The 15,678-nt window shown below is 44.1% G+C and overlaps 1 protein-coding gene across 5 annotated transcripts in view; it reads right to left on the reverse strand.

Annotated features, from left to right (window-relative positions):
• The window catches only part of DOCK10 (dedicator of cytokinesis 10), a 293,838-nt gene that overhangs the window by 153,076 nt on the left and 125,084 nt on the right, over positions 1-15,678 (reverse strand). For all 5 annotated transcript variants that reach the window (XM_084847134.1, XM_084847133.1, XM_084847130.1 and 2 more), the window contains exon 2: positions 601-720. In XM_084847134.1, the coding sequence (XP_084703260.1) occupies positions 601-720 (120 nt within the window). The remainder of the gene's footprint in view (positions 1-600; positions 721-15,678) is intronic.

Genomic DNA, 15,678 nt, shown 5'->3' on the forward strand with positions numbered 1-15,678 from the left:
TGTGACAAGAGACCAACCACCTTTCTGACTTGGAAGTGCAGAGGTGGGCAGAGAAGACGACGAGGGGTTGTTTGGCAGCTGCATGCCCAAGGCCCCTGGACAGCCTTTGCCATGCAGGGCCAAGCTGGAGGAAAGGCTTTCAGGGGAGGGCTGAATAACACTGCCTGAAGATGTTTGGGGCCACTATCCATACTGGCCCTTCCCTCAGGAAATGGTGATGCGTAGATTGGTTGCCACTGTTTGAAGGCACTTAGAAACCTTCCAGCAGTGGTGCCCAACTTGGCATGGTCCACACTAACCTACCCTAAGGAAAGACCATAGTGATGGTCTACAGTGCTGTGAAAAGGTAGTCAGAACACCTTCAAGCAGTGACACCCTTGCTGGGGGGGGGCACTGCTATGAGAGGAGGGGGGCTATCAACTACACAATTGCCCCTCATTCTAACATCAAAGTTGGATCCTACTGCATTTGGAAAATTTCTGATGCAGAGCTGGTTGCATTACATTCTTATAAAATACAAGCCATAGAAACTGGCTTAACCATAGACATGACATGGTTTTGGATGAGCGTTTGCTTTATTTGTAACCATTTAACACTTACTGAAAAGTCATCATCAGGGAACAAGATGAGATCTTTGAGATGGTCATTTTCAACATTCTTCTCAATTTCTGCAATGACTGTTTCATAATCCAAAGGTTCCAGAAGTTTGGGTTTTTCTTGCTGAGGAAACAGAACAAAACACACAAAAAGACAACATTAAGGTTCAACTTCCATCTTTCCCCTGTATTTTGCTTGGAGCTGGGCCTCCATTTCCAATAGCCTTTCACACAATGGTGCTGCTATGAGATCTGATGCATTCTTGCACAGCACAATGTGGTGAAGCAGAGCACACACAGACAAGCAGAACTGGCTGGTTAAAATGTTCATTATTAACCAGACTATTTCCTGATAGTTAGTCTGCTTGGGGTGGGGTGGGGTAATTGTAATACGTAGTTAATATCCATTCATCCTACACGGTCACATTAACCTACTCATTAAACTCAGGAACTTGTCTGCATTTTTAAAAAATCATATGCTGCATGTTGGCACTGCATATGGGCAATTTTCTTCTAAGTGAATTTGTTGCCGAGTGGCCTGTTTTAATTTCAATTGTTTCCATGAGCTATGCATTGATTCATCCCCCATTACTCTCTTGTGTTTGGCCATATTTTAAATTTGGATAGCTTGCTAGAAATAAAAGTAGCATTGCTCTGTTTAAGTTGGCATTTATCCTGGTCTCTCTGTCAGGATAAACTTTTTGGCAGCTAGCCCCATACTTTCTCCAGTCAGGAGGTGGATTATACCTCCATAAGCCATTGTGAAAGTACTATTATTGTTGAAGTGTGATATTAGTCTTTTAAAAAGTGCTCAGAAGGAATAGCCAAAAAGAAAAGGTACATTTGCATGTTCCTCAATATACAACCCAAATAATGAGAAATGGGTGAGCTCATCCAGTGTGCAAGGACATACTAAATACAAGATTACACGTCAAGTGGACAAACAGAATCTTGCTATTAAGTAAGACTCGGGGAAAAGAAAAGGAGTACAGGGCAGGAGGTAGGGGAATGGTAACCAGTGTCAGAAAAGGATCATCATTCCCCCTTTGCAATCAACACCCCAAGGAGACAAAGCTCCAGACTAACATTACTTTATTTTGCTAGAGACTAGCCTCTTTACAAATGCAGATTCCAGCAAACTCTCAGACTGCCTCAGGCCCCTAAAAAACTCATATGTGATCCCTAACAGGAGGAAACAAACCAAAGGGTAGTGAAGTTGCCAACAGTGTGGGCGTGAACCTTGCGGCCAGACTTGTTTCACAGTGATAGCCCTCCCTTAGGCTGGCTCCTTCCTACGTTGGCTTCTAAGAGTAGCTATCCTGGCAAAGCGTCTGAGTCCTGCCCCTAACTTTTTCCGCTTTGCTTTGCGATGTGCCCTAGCATCTCTCAAGTCATGCACCTCTTCTTCCTCCACCTCAGAAACTTGAGTTCTCACAGTAGAAAGAGGGGGCAAGGACTCAGCCTGGACCATCTGTTTGTCAAAGTCCCCAGAAAAAGAATCTCTCCCAGCATCTTGGCTCACTAAGGAGGGCCCCTCCCCCAGCCTCTGATCTAGCTGCTCCAGCTCTGATTCAGAATCAGAGCTGTCAGACATCTCAAGGCACTTGGACTCATCTCTGACAATCAGTATAAACCAATGGGAAGGAGGCGAGTAAACCGTTCACATGGTTTTATGAACTGTAATTAGAGAACAGGAACGCGTAAGCAAAACCATTGGGCAAAACTTCTGATGATATCAAAATATATGTTTGCTCTCTAGAATTAAGGAAACATGCAAACTTTAATACAGCAATTTTCTAATTATGCTCCCCCCCCCATAACTTTGAGCATAGGACTTTAGAAGCAGTTTAAATTCTGAACCTAACGGAAGTGGACATGATCCAACCCTTTAGCACATAGGATGGGCAATGCAAGTATTGTCCACAACCTGCACAATATCAAAGTAAAGGGACAAAAGGGCTGTCCAAGGGTAGCCCCTACAAAGCCACTACACAACCAACTATGCATATTAGCCCAGGATGCTTTGTGAAGGAGGAGGAAAGAACTATTATGCTCTAGCCACCATAATCATTAAAGGACTTAGGGGGTTTGAGCATGCCATTCTCATTTGCTTCTTCCTCCTCTCTTCCAGCCTTCTAGCCTCAGTCATGAAAATACAGAGGATGTACAGGGACTTAAAAGAGCATTAGGCATGGCCTTCTAACAATCTCTTCCTGCTGTTATAGCCTTGGCTGAGCCAGACTCTTTATGCATTCCATCCAGGGGTCAAACTACACATTATGTTAATTACATAGCATGTAACAGATCTTTCTCTTTGCTTTTAGTCTAGTCTAAGCATGCACAGCCCAAATTTGAATCAGGACCACAGTGCACAGGGAGAGGAAGATTTGCTTCTTGAAATTCTCCCCCTCCCCTGCAAGGGGGTTGAAAAAAATAAAACAAAATGTTCCCTTGATGCCAATGAATTGCATAGGATTGTGCTGAAGGGGAGGGACAGGTGCCTGGCATCTATACATTTTGGCTTAGCTACCAATGCCAGCCAAAATTTGTGGGTCACTGAGGGAAGCAGCTGTCAGGAAAAGTGCCTGATATATCTCAGTTTATGTGGATCACCCACACACTGACTGGCTGAAGTGTTAGTCTTATTTGAAAACAATGTAAACAAACCACCTTCCAGTTGTTTGTTCTAGAATGCAACCTACAAGTTGGGAATAAACCCTAAGGATGGCTTTAGTGGGACAGAACAAATTGATATCCAGGCACCTGAATGAAGTACTTTGGTTCAGAAAGGAGACGACTGGTCCACATGATTGCAGCGAGGGAAATAAGCCATGGTGGCTCACGCATGCCAGTTGCATGCCAGCCAGTTTCCCTAATTACCCTTGCTGGCACAGCTTGTCATATCATCTTGTTTGGTTACAGGAGGTGGGGGAGCAGCCCTTACATAACCCAACAACAGCCCACAGGTTATTTGAGGGTTGCTGCCCCCTCAAACAAGCCATGCCACCTGGGTTCGGACGATATGACAAGCCATGCCATTGAGGATAATTAGGGAAATCCAGCCGGCATGCAATCAGCACAAGCCACAGTAGCTTGTTAACCATGCCACAATTGTGCAAACCAGGTCACAGAAAAGACTTAAGAGATAGTACTGAGTGTTTGCTGAAATTGTATTGTTTTCAAAAAGCTTAGAATATCTATTTGTAGTTTGCAGAGGTGATGCTAGGTGAAATTAAAGCCTGATCCAAAATGCAGTATTTTAATAAGGTGTCTGATAAAGGAGATAGTGAGATCCTATCCATCCATTTCCACTGTGAATTGTCCCTAGAGTTTTAGCTGACTTTTAAGAAGTTCTAAGATCAAGGTTATTCTCGCTGTCCTGGGTGTATGTTGCCATCTCAAAAAGCACTCGTAAAGAAAAGTTGCCCATATTATATTACAAACTTGAGAGCAACTGGATAGAAAGCCAAGCAGAGAAAGTGCAAAGTGTACAAAAATCTTGATTTTGGATGGTCATTCTATTAGCTTATGCAGTAAAGAGAAACTAGTTTTACTGAAATTATTGTACTCTGTTTATGGGGTTCACATTTCTTACTTCCACAGCGCTTTGAATCCTCCAGAAGGCCTTGCATTTTTCCTTGTTTTTCTTATTCTTGATTTGTGTGACTCTATCACCAGTGCAATGTGTAGCCATGAAATTAAAAGACGCTTGCTCCTTGGGAGGAAAGCTATGGCAAACCTAGACAGCATAGTAAGAAGCAGAGATATCACCTTGCCGACAAAGATTCATATAATCAAAGCTATGGTTTTCCCAGTATTTCTCACATATGGCTGTGAGAGCTGGACTATAAGGAAGGCTGAGCGCCGAAGAATTGATGCTTTCGAATTGTGGAGCTGGAGAAGACTTTTACGAGTCCCCTGGACTGCAAGGAGGTCCAATCAGTCAGTCCTAAAGGAAATCAACCCTGAGTGCTCATTGGAAGGACAGATACTGAAACTGAAGTACAAATATTTTGGCCACCTAATGCGAAGAGAAAACTCACTGGAAAAGACCCTGATGCTGGGAAAGACTGAAGGCAAAAGGAGAAGGGGATGGCAGAGGATGAGATGGCTAGATAGCATCACCAATGCAATGAATATGAATTTGAGCACACTCTGGGAAAGGGCGGAGGACAGGAAGGCCTGGCGTGCTATGGTCCATGGGGTCACAAAGAGTCGGACACGACTTAACAACTGAACAACAACAATCATCAGTGCAAAAATACTCCCCACTGTCGCTGACACCCACCCACTGATTCCATCACCATCATATTCACATCTTCCTGAAATACTTTTTCTGGAGCATCTATTGTCCTCCCATATAAAGGCAGAAATTTGAAGAGTCTATAGAAGTCAAGAGAAAGTGTTCCGTTGGACCCAGTGATTGAACTACCAGCTCTTTAACTCTGTTACTGAAGCATCTCATCTACTAGAGGCATGACAGTGAAAACAAAACATCCATGGACAGGGCACAGTCAGAGACTTGACTCATACTCTGCAAAAATTGAAATGAGCCAGATGCTTGACTTCCCATGCATTGGTTCAGAAATTCTTCCCAAAGGCTACAGGACCAATTGCTAGACAGATCTAAATTATATTTTGTAAAGCCTTTTCAACATTGTATAATATATAACTTCCCTCCATAGTAGTATGTTGTCATGAAGTGTAGCAAAGAGAAGTGAAGGGAAATGGATTTGTCCTCAGTCCAGCATCATGAAAATGGTAAAACTGAGCAGCCCAGCCTCATCCCACACTTTAGCAGCTTGCTAATATGGCACGCTAATATAATGCAAGTGGGGAAGAACTTTGCACCTTCAACCCAACTACCTTTAAGCTCAGTCCATCTACAGTAGTTTGCCAATGCAAAACATCATTAAAACTTTAAGGATGAGTGCCATGTAACATGGTACTGGTGACGTGACACCACACACTTCAGAGAACCTGTGAGCTGGATTCTCACTCATGCAATTTCTCCTCCTTGAGATGGGGGTTTGGGGGAATACTGCAGACATGCCTTTGCATAATCCAACATTATCGTGGAAGCCCCATCAGTTCAATTCAGGGCAGTAATTCCATCTTAATAATTTACTATGTATAGCTATTATTTATGGCCTTTGCCACTCCCTAAAATGTCTGACCAGTAGCAATATTATCTTACCCTTCTGATCCATTGCATTTATACACCACAGTGTAACCTGCTCTCATTCCAAGGCAAACATGGGTTTCTCCTCCATTTCACCTTTTCTACAAACCTGTGCGTTAGGTTGGGTTGAGACATAATGACTGCTGCCCCGAGGTGAGCTTCAGGTCTGAACAGGGAGCTTTATAGCTAAAAAAAGGTAAAGGTAAAGGTGTCCTCAACCAGTCATGTCCGACTCTAGGGTGCGGTGCTCATCCCCGTTTCTAAGCCGAAGAGCCAGCGCTGTCCGAAGACGCTTCTGTGGTCATGTGGCCGGCATGACTGAACACCGAGGTGCACGGAACGCTGTTACCTTTCCCGCCAAGGCGGTACCTATTTATCTACTTGCAATTTCTTGCTTTCGAACTGCTAGGTTGGCAGAAGCTGGGACTGAAGACGGGAGCTCACTCCGTCACGCAACACTCGGGTCTCGAACTGCTGACCTGCCGACCTTCCAGTCTGCAGTTCAGTGTCTTACCACTCAAATCCAGATCTCCCCAGTATAAGGCAAACACTCTATCCTCTACCAGTGGTGGGCAGAAGGTAGATCTCCAGATGTTTTGGACTTCAGCTCCCAGCAGACCTGGCAGCCTGGCCAATTGTCAGGAATGCTAGGAGCGGAAGTCAAAAACACTTGGCGATCTACTTTTTTTTGCCCAGCCCTGCTCTACACCACACTGTCAGCATGATATAGGTTACTATCCTCTTACACAACTCCCATTAATTTCAGTTGGCTTTGTGCAAGCCCGAGAATACTTCCTTTTTTCTTTTTCTTTTTTGCACCATGAGCTTTTGAAAGCAAGATCCTGCCTCAGCGCGTATAACCCAAATTTATGATTCCCCAGACATAATGCTAATGACAAATGAAAATTGGGACAAATGTTAACACAGCTTTTATGGGACAGAGACTTGAATTATATTTGTCTAGAAGTTCCTGCTATTAAGTATTAGTTTATATAATGGATTCACAGTACCTTACGGTGCATCTAAACCTCTAAAAGAACCCTCCAGGTGCATTTTATTTAAATGAAGCAGACAAATGCTGTGGTGTCTTCTCTGCATACCATTTTCCTTCCTCGTGGTCTTTTATTGCTTCATTCACATTTTTTTCCTACTAGTAAAGTAGAAAAAAAGTACTTCTATTTTCAGTGCTGTAGATGTGCATCCATATCTTATAGCTCACTATGATTTATTGTAAAGTACATACACTGCAAAATTCCTCTTCCAAAGCCTCAAGCCAGCTAAAGTTAGGCAGTGTTTAGTCCTGTGGAAGCCAATGGAACAAGTTCAGCACATCCAGTTAAAAGTGGAAAAAGCATTCTCCAGTATGTGTTAGGAAGGGAAGGAACTGGGTACAGTAAAAATGTCCCTTAATGTGCAGTGCTACGTTCACTGTTGAGATCCATACTAGCCTTGGTGTCAAGAAAAATACCGTAGAACAGGGGTGCAGAACCACAGACACATGAGCCAAAGATCTAGCTCACTTGAGGGCCAAATTCAGCCCTGTGGTGTTTCCCAGAAGGCCGTGACCCCTTCTCCTGGCCTTACTCCCTTTCCCCTGACTGCCAGTCATTCGTGTATTACCCCCTCTGCCCATTAGAAAAGGTTGAAACAGCTCTCCTAAGGCATAGTTACTGGCAGTATGTGCTTTAAGCTACAATATGCTGCTATTTTTGGTATTCTGGCCCCATGCCTTTTGCTTTTGGCCTCATCCACCACTGGACTGCAGCCCCTGTGAGCTTCTCCAAAATCGAATTCAGCCTTTGGGCTGAAAGAGTTTCAACACCGCTGCTGTAGAACAATCTTCCCCAACCTAGTGCCCTCTGGATGCTTTGGATTATAACTCCCAGCATTCCTGACCATAGTGGCCATGGTGGTGGGGGCTGATGGGAACTGAAGTCTAAAACATCTGGAGGGCATCAGGTTGGGGAACATCTGGAGAGCACCAGGTTTGCCCCACTCTGCGCTGCCCTTCCGAGGCAGCGGGGCAGGGGGTGAGGAGGCAGTTCTCTTGGAACTGACCAATCCTATAGCTCTCTAGTCATTGACTAGCCACCATAGGATTGGAGCCTTACACAAGTTCAGTACATGAAGCTTCTAGGATGGAGAAAATGGCCACAAAGTGCTGCAAAGTGAAAAACCATGACTAGAATACTGCATATAAGTATGTAAGTAAGTATAAGCTTAAATACCATTGAAGTCAATGGGATAATAGCAGTCTTACCATGTAAAAAAATGTTGTCCATATGGACTGTGAGGTGCATTTACTGAAGTATTTTGTTTTAGGGATAGACAAACAACAACATCTGTACAGTTTGTTACTGATGCAATCCCAGTACCCTGAATCACCAAGAATTATTTCTAACCCTTAAAGTTCAGGTATGCAATTGAATAGTACTGATTTTATTCATTGTATAGGTAATAGTTTGGGAATTGACATACATACACCACTCACACACATTCACACACAATACTTGCATTTTGACTTGCAGTTTGAGAGGGGCTTTCCTTGCATTTGTGCTGGAAACCCCTGATAATTTTTGCTAGAGTATTAATGTCTACACCAAGAGATTTGTCATAAAAGCCAACAGAAGCCTCTCAAAGTTTGAATTAGAGCATTTCTCCCTAACAATGCTTGCTGGGAGATTTGTAACTGAGCTAGGCAAATTGAAAGCTTTTAGCAGTCACAGGATTGTCTCTCCTGAATTTAATTCGTCTGGCTCTCCTGGAAATGAACCAATTAGGCAATTTCTGTGCCAAGACTGAATAGTGCAGGATTGGATTTTATAATGCTTTTTTTGAGATTTGCTAGCTCAAATGAGTAATGAATTACATTAGCTAGATGCAAATGATGATGTGACTATAAAAAGAGGCACTCACCAGCATTCTCCTACTATTACACTCAATTTCTACAGACCATTTATTTACTAGTGTACAAATGGAGCCTTCCATATTCATTCTCAACAGTGAGGCTACCCTTAACATGCACCTGGGCTGAGCTAGTGCCAGAACCAGAGAGAATTTTCCCTTCAATTCGCAATTGTAAAATATATATGTTTGCTTTAGTGATACATAGCTTGTTAACCATTCAGTAAGGCCCTGCCTCCTACAACTTCTCATTGTTTGTTCCAGTCTCAGCAGTGTGGCTTTTCCAGCAATGATGACTAAAAATATCCTTATAATTGATTTCATAGAAGCAGACACAGTGCATCACTTTCTTGAGGTTTCAAAATGCGAGCACACTTAGAGAATAAATTCAGTACAACGCTCTTCTTTGGAGCAATGGGGCAAAACAGCATGTATAGCATCTTCAGATGCAATGTAAGTTGACTAAAACTTACTTTGAGGGCTTGGGCACACAATGTCCATAGTCCAGAGGTGAGTGCACACACAGCGGAGTTTTTCCAGTCACATTCCTGTCCTACAGATCTTATGATGAATCCCTGAGCTACATTTTAACATCCTTCTGCCAAAGGAGATTAAACAGCATTTTTGAAATTCAAGAACTGCTGAACAGGTTATTGACCAGAAAAAAACAACAACCTGCAATGAAGTTCATAGAGCCAGTATAGGGTACTGGTTAAAAGTGTTGGACTGGAACTTGGGAGATCCGGGTTCTAGTCCCCACTTGCCCATGAAGCTCATTGGGTGACGCACTGCATAGACAATAGTTTGGGAATTGACAAACGCCAGTCACTAACTCTCAGCCTAATCTACCGCACAGGGTTGCTGAGGGGATAAAATGGAGAGAAGGAGGACGGCTACATAAGCCGCCTTGGGTTCTTAGTGAGAAGAAAAAAGGTGTGATATAAATGTAATAATAAATAAATAAATAAATAAATAAATAAATAAATACAATGAACACATGCTGCACTGCAACTATTATGCTGAATTCCCTCTGTTGTGAGGTGGCAGCCGCAACAATCCCCAAGTACGGATGGATGAATCTGTCAGTTTGCTTTCTCTCACATCTGAATTTTAAAAATTTCAAGTTCTTTCTATTTTGTGCATGAAGAAATTTATGAATTTTGGTAAGCTCTTGTCAAAAACAATTCTCCGAACCGAACACAATTCTCACCAATTTTAATTGGCCAAATTCAATAGGCACAGCTATTCCCAGCATGGAGAGGACTGTGTTATACCTGCCTGCCATGTAGCTGTTAAAGATGAGGAACTTGTCAGGAAAAAAAAGAGCAGTGGCAACCTTAATTCAGCACCACAAACTTAGTTGACTACACAGGGATTCAAACCTCTAAGAGGTAAGCACTCAAAGCTCTCTGTCTGGATGGACACATGGGACAGTTCTGTTTTCTCCTACTTTTCAATGTTTTAAAACCTCAAGTTCTTTCCATCCCATTGATGAAGTAATTTGTGAAACATATGTATGTATGTATGTATGTATGTATGTATATATATATATGTGTATATATGTATGTGTGTGTGTGTGTGTATGTATATATATATATATATATATATATATGTAAAGTTCTATGGAAATTTCTGTTAATGTATATCAAGCAAGATGGAACAGAGATGGAACATGTACATCAAGCAAGATGGAACACTGGTGTACCCAGATGGAACACATTCCAACTGATATCTGGAAATGGCTGTGGCGAAATGTCACATGTTATATAACCAGCATCAATCTTAAGGGACATTTTAAAAAACTATTATTTAGATGATACTTAACCCCAGCATGTCTTAATACAATAATAGTAATACAACTTAATATTTATACTACTGCAAACAATCTTTGCTGGAGATGTAATAATCAGAATGCAGACCTATTTCATATATTTTGGTCCTATCCTAAAATTGAGAAGTTCTGGCAAGAAATAATAGGAGAACTTGACTTAATCACAGGTTATAGACCACTGCAACAGCCATTAGTGTTACTGTTGTATATGTTAAAGATCTGGTCTTAGCTGATAATGTGGAAATGATTCAACATTTACTATCAGCAGCTCAGTTAACAATATCCTGTAACTGGAAAAAGTGCGAACGCTAACTTAGGGTGAATGATTGATCAATATATGGGATATCGTGTCTATGGATAGATGCTTTTGAACTGTGGTGCTGGAGGAAAATTCTGAGAGTGCCTTGGACTGCAAGAAGATCAAACCAGTCCATACTCCAGGAAATAAAGCCAGACTGCTCACTTGAGGGAATGATATGAAAGGCAAAACTGAAGTACTTTGGCCACATAATGAGAAGACAGGAGACCCTGGAGAAGATGCTGATGCTAGGGAAAGTGGAAGGCAAAAGGAAGAGGGGCCGACCAAGGGCAAGATGGATGGATGATATTCTGGAGATGATGGACTCAACCTTGGGGGAGCTGGGGGTGGTGACAGCCGACAGGAAGCTCTGGCGTGGGCTGGTCCATGATGTCACAAAGTGTCGGAAGTGACTGACCGAATAAACAACAAGTGTCTATGGTAAAAATTACACATTTGATCAGAGAGAGGGAAGGCAGACAGTTATATGATTCTTTCGTTGAAAAATGGACCTTTTTATTATCTACTGGTGCGATAAAGTGCAAGGAAGTGCTAATCCGCATTCCCTATTACAGATATTATGAGGTTGTATAAACTGCATTTTACATCTGACAAGTGGACACATTTCTTTTTTATTTGTAAAATGGAATATGAATGATTTATCATTCCTTAATTATTTGTATGATTTAATATTTATAGAAAAATATTTGTAAAAGTTTCTGTTATAATATAATATATTATAAATATAATTTGAATATATAATAAAATTTTATATAACTTGAACCAAATGAAATTCTCAGCCATCTTCAAGAAGGCCAATTGCTGTGCTAGCCTGGTCTTTGGAGCATCCTGCACAAGAGCAGTGAGAAGTAGCATACCAGGAGGCCAGCAAGAATCTGGCTGAAACAAACTAGAAGCTGGCAGATACCATCACAGGATGATAACCAAGGGAGGGGAAAGGGAGGGCTATCAAAGCAGTTTTTGAAACACTGGCAGGGAGGTCAGAGGGAGGAAGGCTGAAGACACGCTGAGATCCTTCCTGGATATTATGATTGGGGGTTAGCGTGTGCTCATCTCTGACCTCACTGTTCTGGTACCAAGACTTCACTTTTGGCCCTGGATGTTGAACTACAACCCCCATAATCCCTAGCCAGCATGACCAATGGTCAGGGATGATGGGAGTTGCAGTCCAACAACACCCGGGGACCCAAGCTTGGGGACCAGTGAACTAAGGCAAATGTATTACAAGCATAATTCTCTGTTTATTCTCACAGAGGACGTAACTAGGCATATGATGGAAGAGGACTATCAGATTGACTCAGTATGACCCCCAAATGCAACATCCCAGATGCTGCCTGCCCATATGCCCAACCAAAGTGTAAGGAGGAAGAGACCACCAGCACATACACACAGAAATCCCTGAGAAAGGGAAACTGAAATGAAAAGTATGTTGTTGCACAGGGCTCCAGTTTCTCATGCAGCAACAGAGAAGTTTACACAAACCCTCTAGCAAAATCATGATAAGGTGGATGGAAGAACTCAATTATGAAGACCAAAAACCTAAACTGCTCAGCATTCTCAAGATCAGTCAAACAGCCAGCTGAGTAGAGCAAAGTAAACCCACGCAATTGAGCCATTTGAGAACTACATCTTTAAAATTCAACTTTCATCAGGAAATGAAAATACTGCAGGGGGGAGCAGGGCACAGGCAGAAACCCAGGTTCTCCTTTTCACCCTATTCATGGCCCTGCTGTTGCTGTGCTTTATAGGACAAAGCAAAAGCAACACCCTCACCTTCCATAAGGACCTTGCTGCCTTTGATCCATAACAAAGGATCTGTTACTACAGAAACGATGGAACATGGAGAACATGCAGAAGTATAGTTATAACCTTGCCAGAGTATTCAACGATGCAGTGTAAGACAGGCTGTTGTCAGTGGAGAAGTCTGTATGATTAATGAAAAGGATCAGGCCAGTAGCCTGGAAATCTAACACTGGAGGAAGTGTAATATGATTTCCTTAAAAGCCACTGTGGCACTGCAGTTCCAAACCAATGACTGAGGGTGTACATACTTTCCATGTATGAAAGCTGAAGTAACAGTGTCCCATACTTACAAAAAAGAAAAAAAGTTGAGGAAATATATAACCTCCCACAATAAAAATTAAGGGTGTAGTCCTATGCAGTATGCCCTTGCTGCATGGAAGCCCCCGCACTTGGAGACTTCCATGATTCCTATGCTCTGCTGGACTGAAGCTGGCACGGTGGGAGGAGCAGCGGAGGCAATCGTTACCTCCCTGTCCTCCAGTTTCCTATATTTTCACCAGATGGGCTTTTCAGCCCATCTAGCGAGGGTGCTTTGGAGGAGGAGGGAAGGAGGCTGGAAGAGGTTTAGGATAAATTGTATCATAGTCGCTTTGGCCTCCACCTCTCCCTGCCCACCATAACACCTCCTTTTCCCCCTCTCCAAGGTCATTTTTCCAGCCTCAGAGAGGCACCTGGCATGGTTCACTCCATGCTGACTGCGAAGGGGTGGGATCAGATCTCCGACTCCCCCTTCTGAGGTCAGAACACTGTCTCCAGCCACGGAAGGGATTTTCCAAGTCATCCTATGGTCCCTGGGTTGCTCACCTAGGCACCACAGGATTGCTCATTCTGATTGCTTTTTTAAAAATGTCATCTGTGGTTTGCTTTTCATGACATCCAGCTCAGGGATTATGGCTTGTCTCTCTCCAAACGAGGAAGAGTGCTAAGTGTCAGGATTGATTCTGAGTGCAGGGGGATAGTTAGCAGCTCAGATGCAGAAGAGGAACAGCCAGAACCGGGGGATGCATTTTCCCAAGCCACTTCAGATATGGGTAGGCATGCTTCTCAGGTTACTAACTCCCAGACTGCTGGACCTGAAGCCCCCCCCCTTGTCCCCCTCTGTGAGAAGCCGGGAGGAGAAGGAGGAGGAGGAGAGTGGGGGCTGTGACCTAAGAGATGCTAGACTGCAGCGCAGAGCTAAGAGGGAAACGTCAGGGGCGGAGCTCAGACGGTCGACCGAGTTAGTGATGCGTGAGAGGTGATGTAGGGAAGCATCACTGGAAGGGTGGGACATTCTTCCCTAAGTGCACTTAGCGTCGCACTTGGAGTCGCGTAGGATCTGAAGACCTACCCACCTGCCTGTCCAGAGACACCAGCAGCCACAATACCAGCAGCAAATAGCAGCAGCAGAGGGCAGCAGCTTTAAAGACAAGGGGAAAGGGGCAAACGTGGACTTTATCTGCTCCTTCTTAGCTGCTGTTCTCTTTTATCTCTTTTATTTTTTATATTATTTTAAACTGTTGTGCATTTTATATCCTAACATTTTAATATGTGCCTGGGAGGACTATTGGGCAACTCAGGGGGTCAGGGAGGTGCCACCATAACTGTGGTCACGGGCAGGGGGAGGTATGGCGTTGGGGGATTAACAGGCCAGCTGAGGAGAAGAGGGGCTAGACACCTTACAGCTGTCCCCTCTTCTGGTTCTTCCCCCAGCCTGTTGGTTCCTGGAAGCCTTACCAGTCTGCCCTCGGGTCTGGTGGTGCTGCTGCTGAATGCCAGGTTGGCCCAAAATAAAATCTCCCTCATCCATGAATTCATTGTGGATGAGGGGGCTGAGATTAATGGATTCCAATGGATTCCAGAGGGCTCTGGGGGATTTTCCTGCTGGTATGGCTGGTGCTCCTGCCGAAGCCCAGGTCGCTCTGTGGAATGCAGAGATGACTCGGGCGGTTGACACGATCGCGCCCAAGCGCCCTCTCCCTCTGAGCAGAGCCCGGCCAGCTCCTTGGTATACACCTGAGCTGAGGGCAATGAAGCAAGAGGGGAGATGGCTAGAACACAGGTGGAGGAAAACGCATGCTGAGTCTGACCGAACACAGGTAAGAGCCCACTATCGAGCCTACTCTGTGGCGGTGAGGGTGGCAAAGAGGCAGTTCTTTTCCACCAGCATTGCATCTTCTCAGTGTCGTCCAGCGCTTTTCCGAGTGGTTCGCGGCGGGTTACATTCTGGGCCAGGGAGAGAGATGGTGGAACCCTCGGTAGCATGCTGTGACAAGTTTGCACAGCACTTTGAGGATAAAGTCGCTCAGATTCGTCATGAATTGGACACCACCATTAATGCAGTTCCATTGGTAGAGGCGTTCAGAGCACCGTCTGGTCCAGTTTTATTGGATGAGTTTCAGTTACTGAGGCCTGAGGATGTGGACAAGGTGCTTGACCAAGTCCGATCGACCACTTGTGTGCTTGACCCTTACCCTTCATGGCTTATTAAATCAAACAAGGAGGGGATGTCTGGCTGGGTCCAGGAGGTTGTAAATTCCTCCTTGAGAGAGGGAGTGGTGCCTGCTGCTTTAAAAGAGGCAGTAATTAGACCACTCCTGAAAAAGCCTAACCTGGACCCAGAGGATGTTAACAATTATAAGCCAGTGGCCAACATCCCCTTCCTGGGCAAGGTGTTTGAGCGGGTGGTTGTAGGACAGCTCCAGGCAATGTTGAATGAAACGGATTATCTAGATCCATTTCAATAGGGCTTCAGGCCTGGTTTGGAATGGAAACTGCCTTGGTCGTCCTGTGGGATGACCTCTGCTGGGAGAGGGACAGGGGGAGTGCGACCCTGTTGATTCTCCTGGACCTCTCAGCGGCTTTCGATACCATAGACCATGGTATCCTTCTGGATAGGTTGTCTGGGTTGGGAGTTGGAGGCACTGCACTACAGTGGTTCCGCTCCTACTTGGATGGCCGATTCCAGAAGATGGTGCTGGGGGATTATTGCTCTGTGCCATGGCAATTGTGCCATGGGGTTCCACAGGGCTCTATTTTATCCCCCATGCTGTTTAACATCTAC

The sequence above is a fragment of the Heloderma suspectum genome, chromosome 3 (assembly GCF_057233095.1).
Source record: "Heloderma suspectum isolate Gila_16-S chromosome 3, 16-S_ref, whole genome shotgun sequence".
In the NCBI taxonomy this organism is placed as follows: Eukaryota; Metazoa; Chordata; class Lepidosauria; order Squamata; family Helodermatidae; genus Heloderma; species Heloderma suspectum.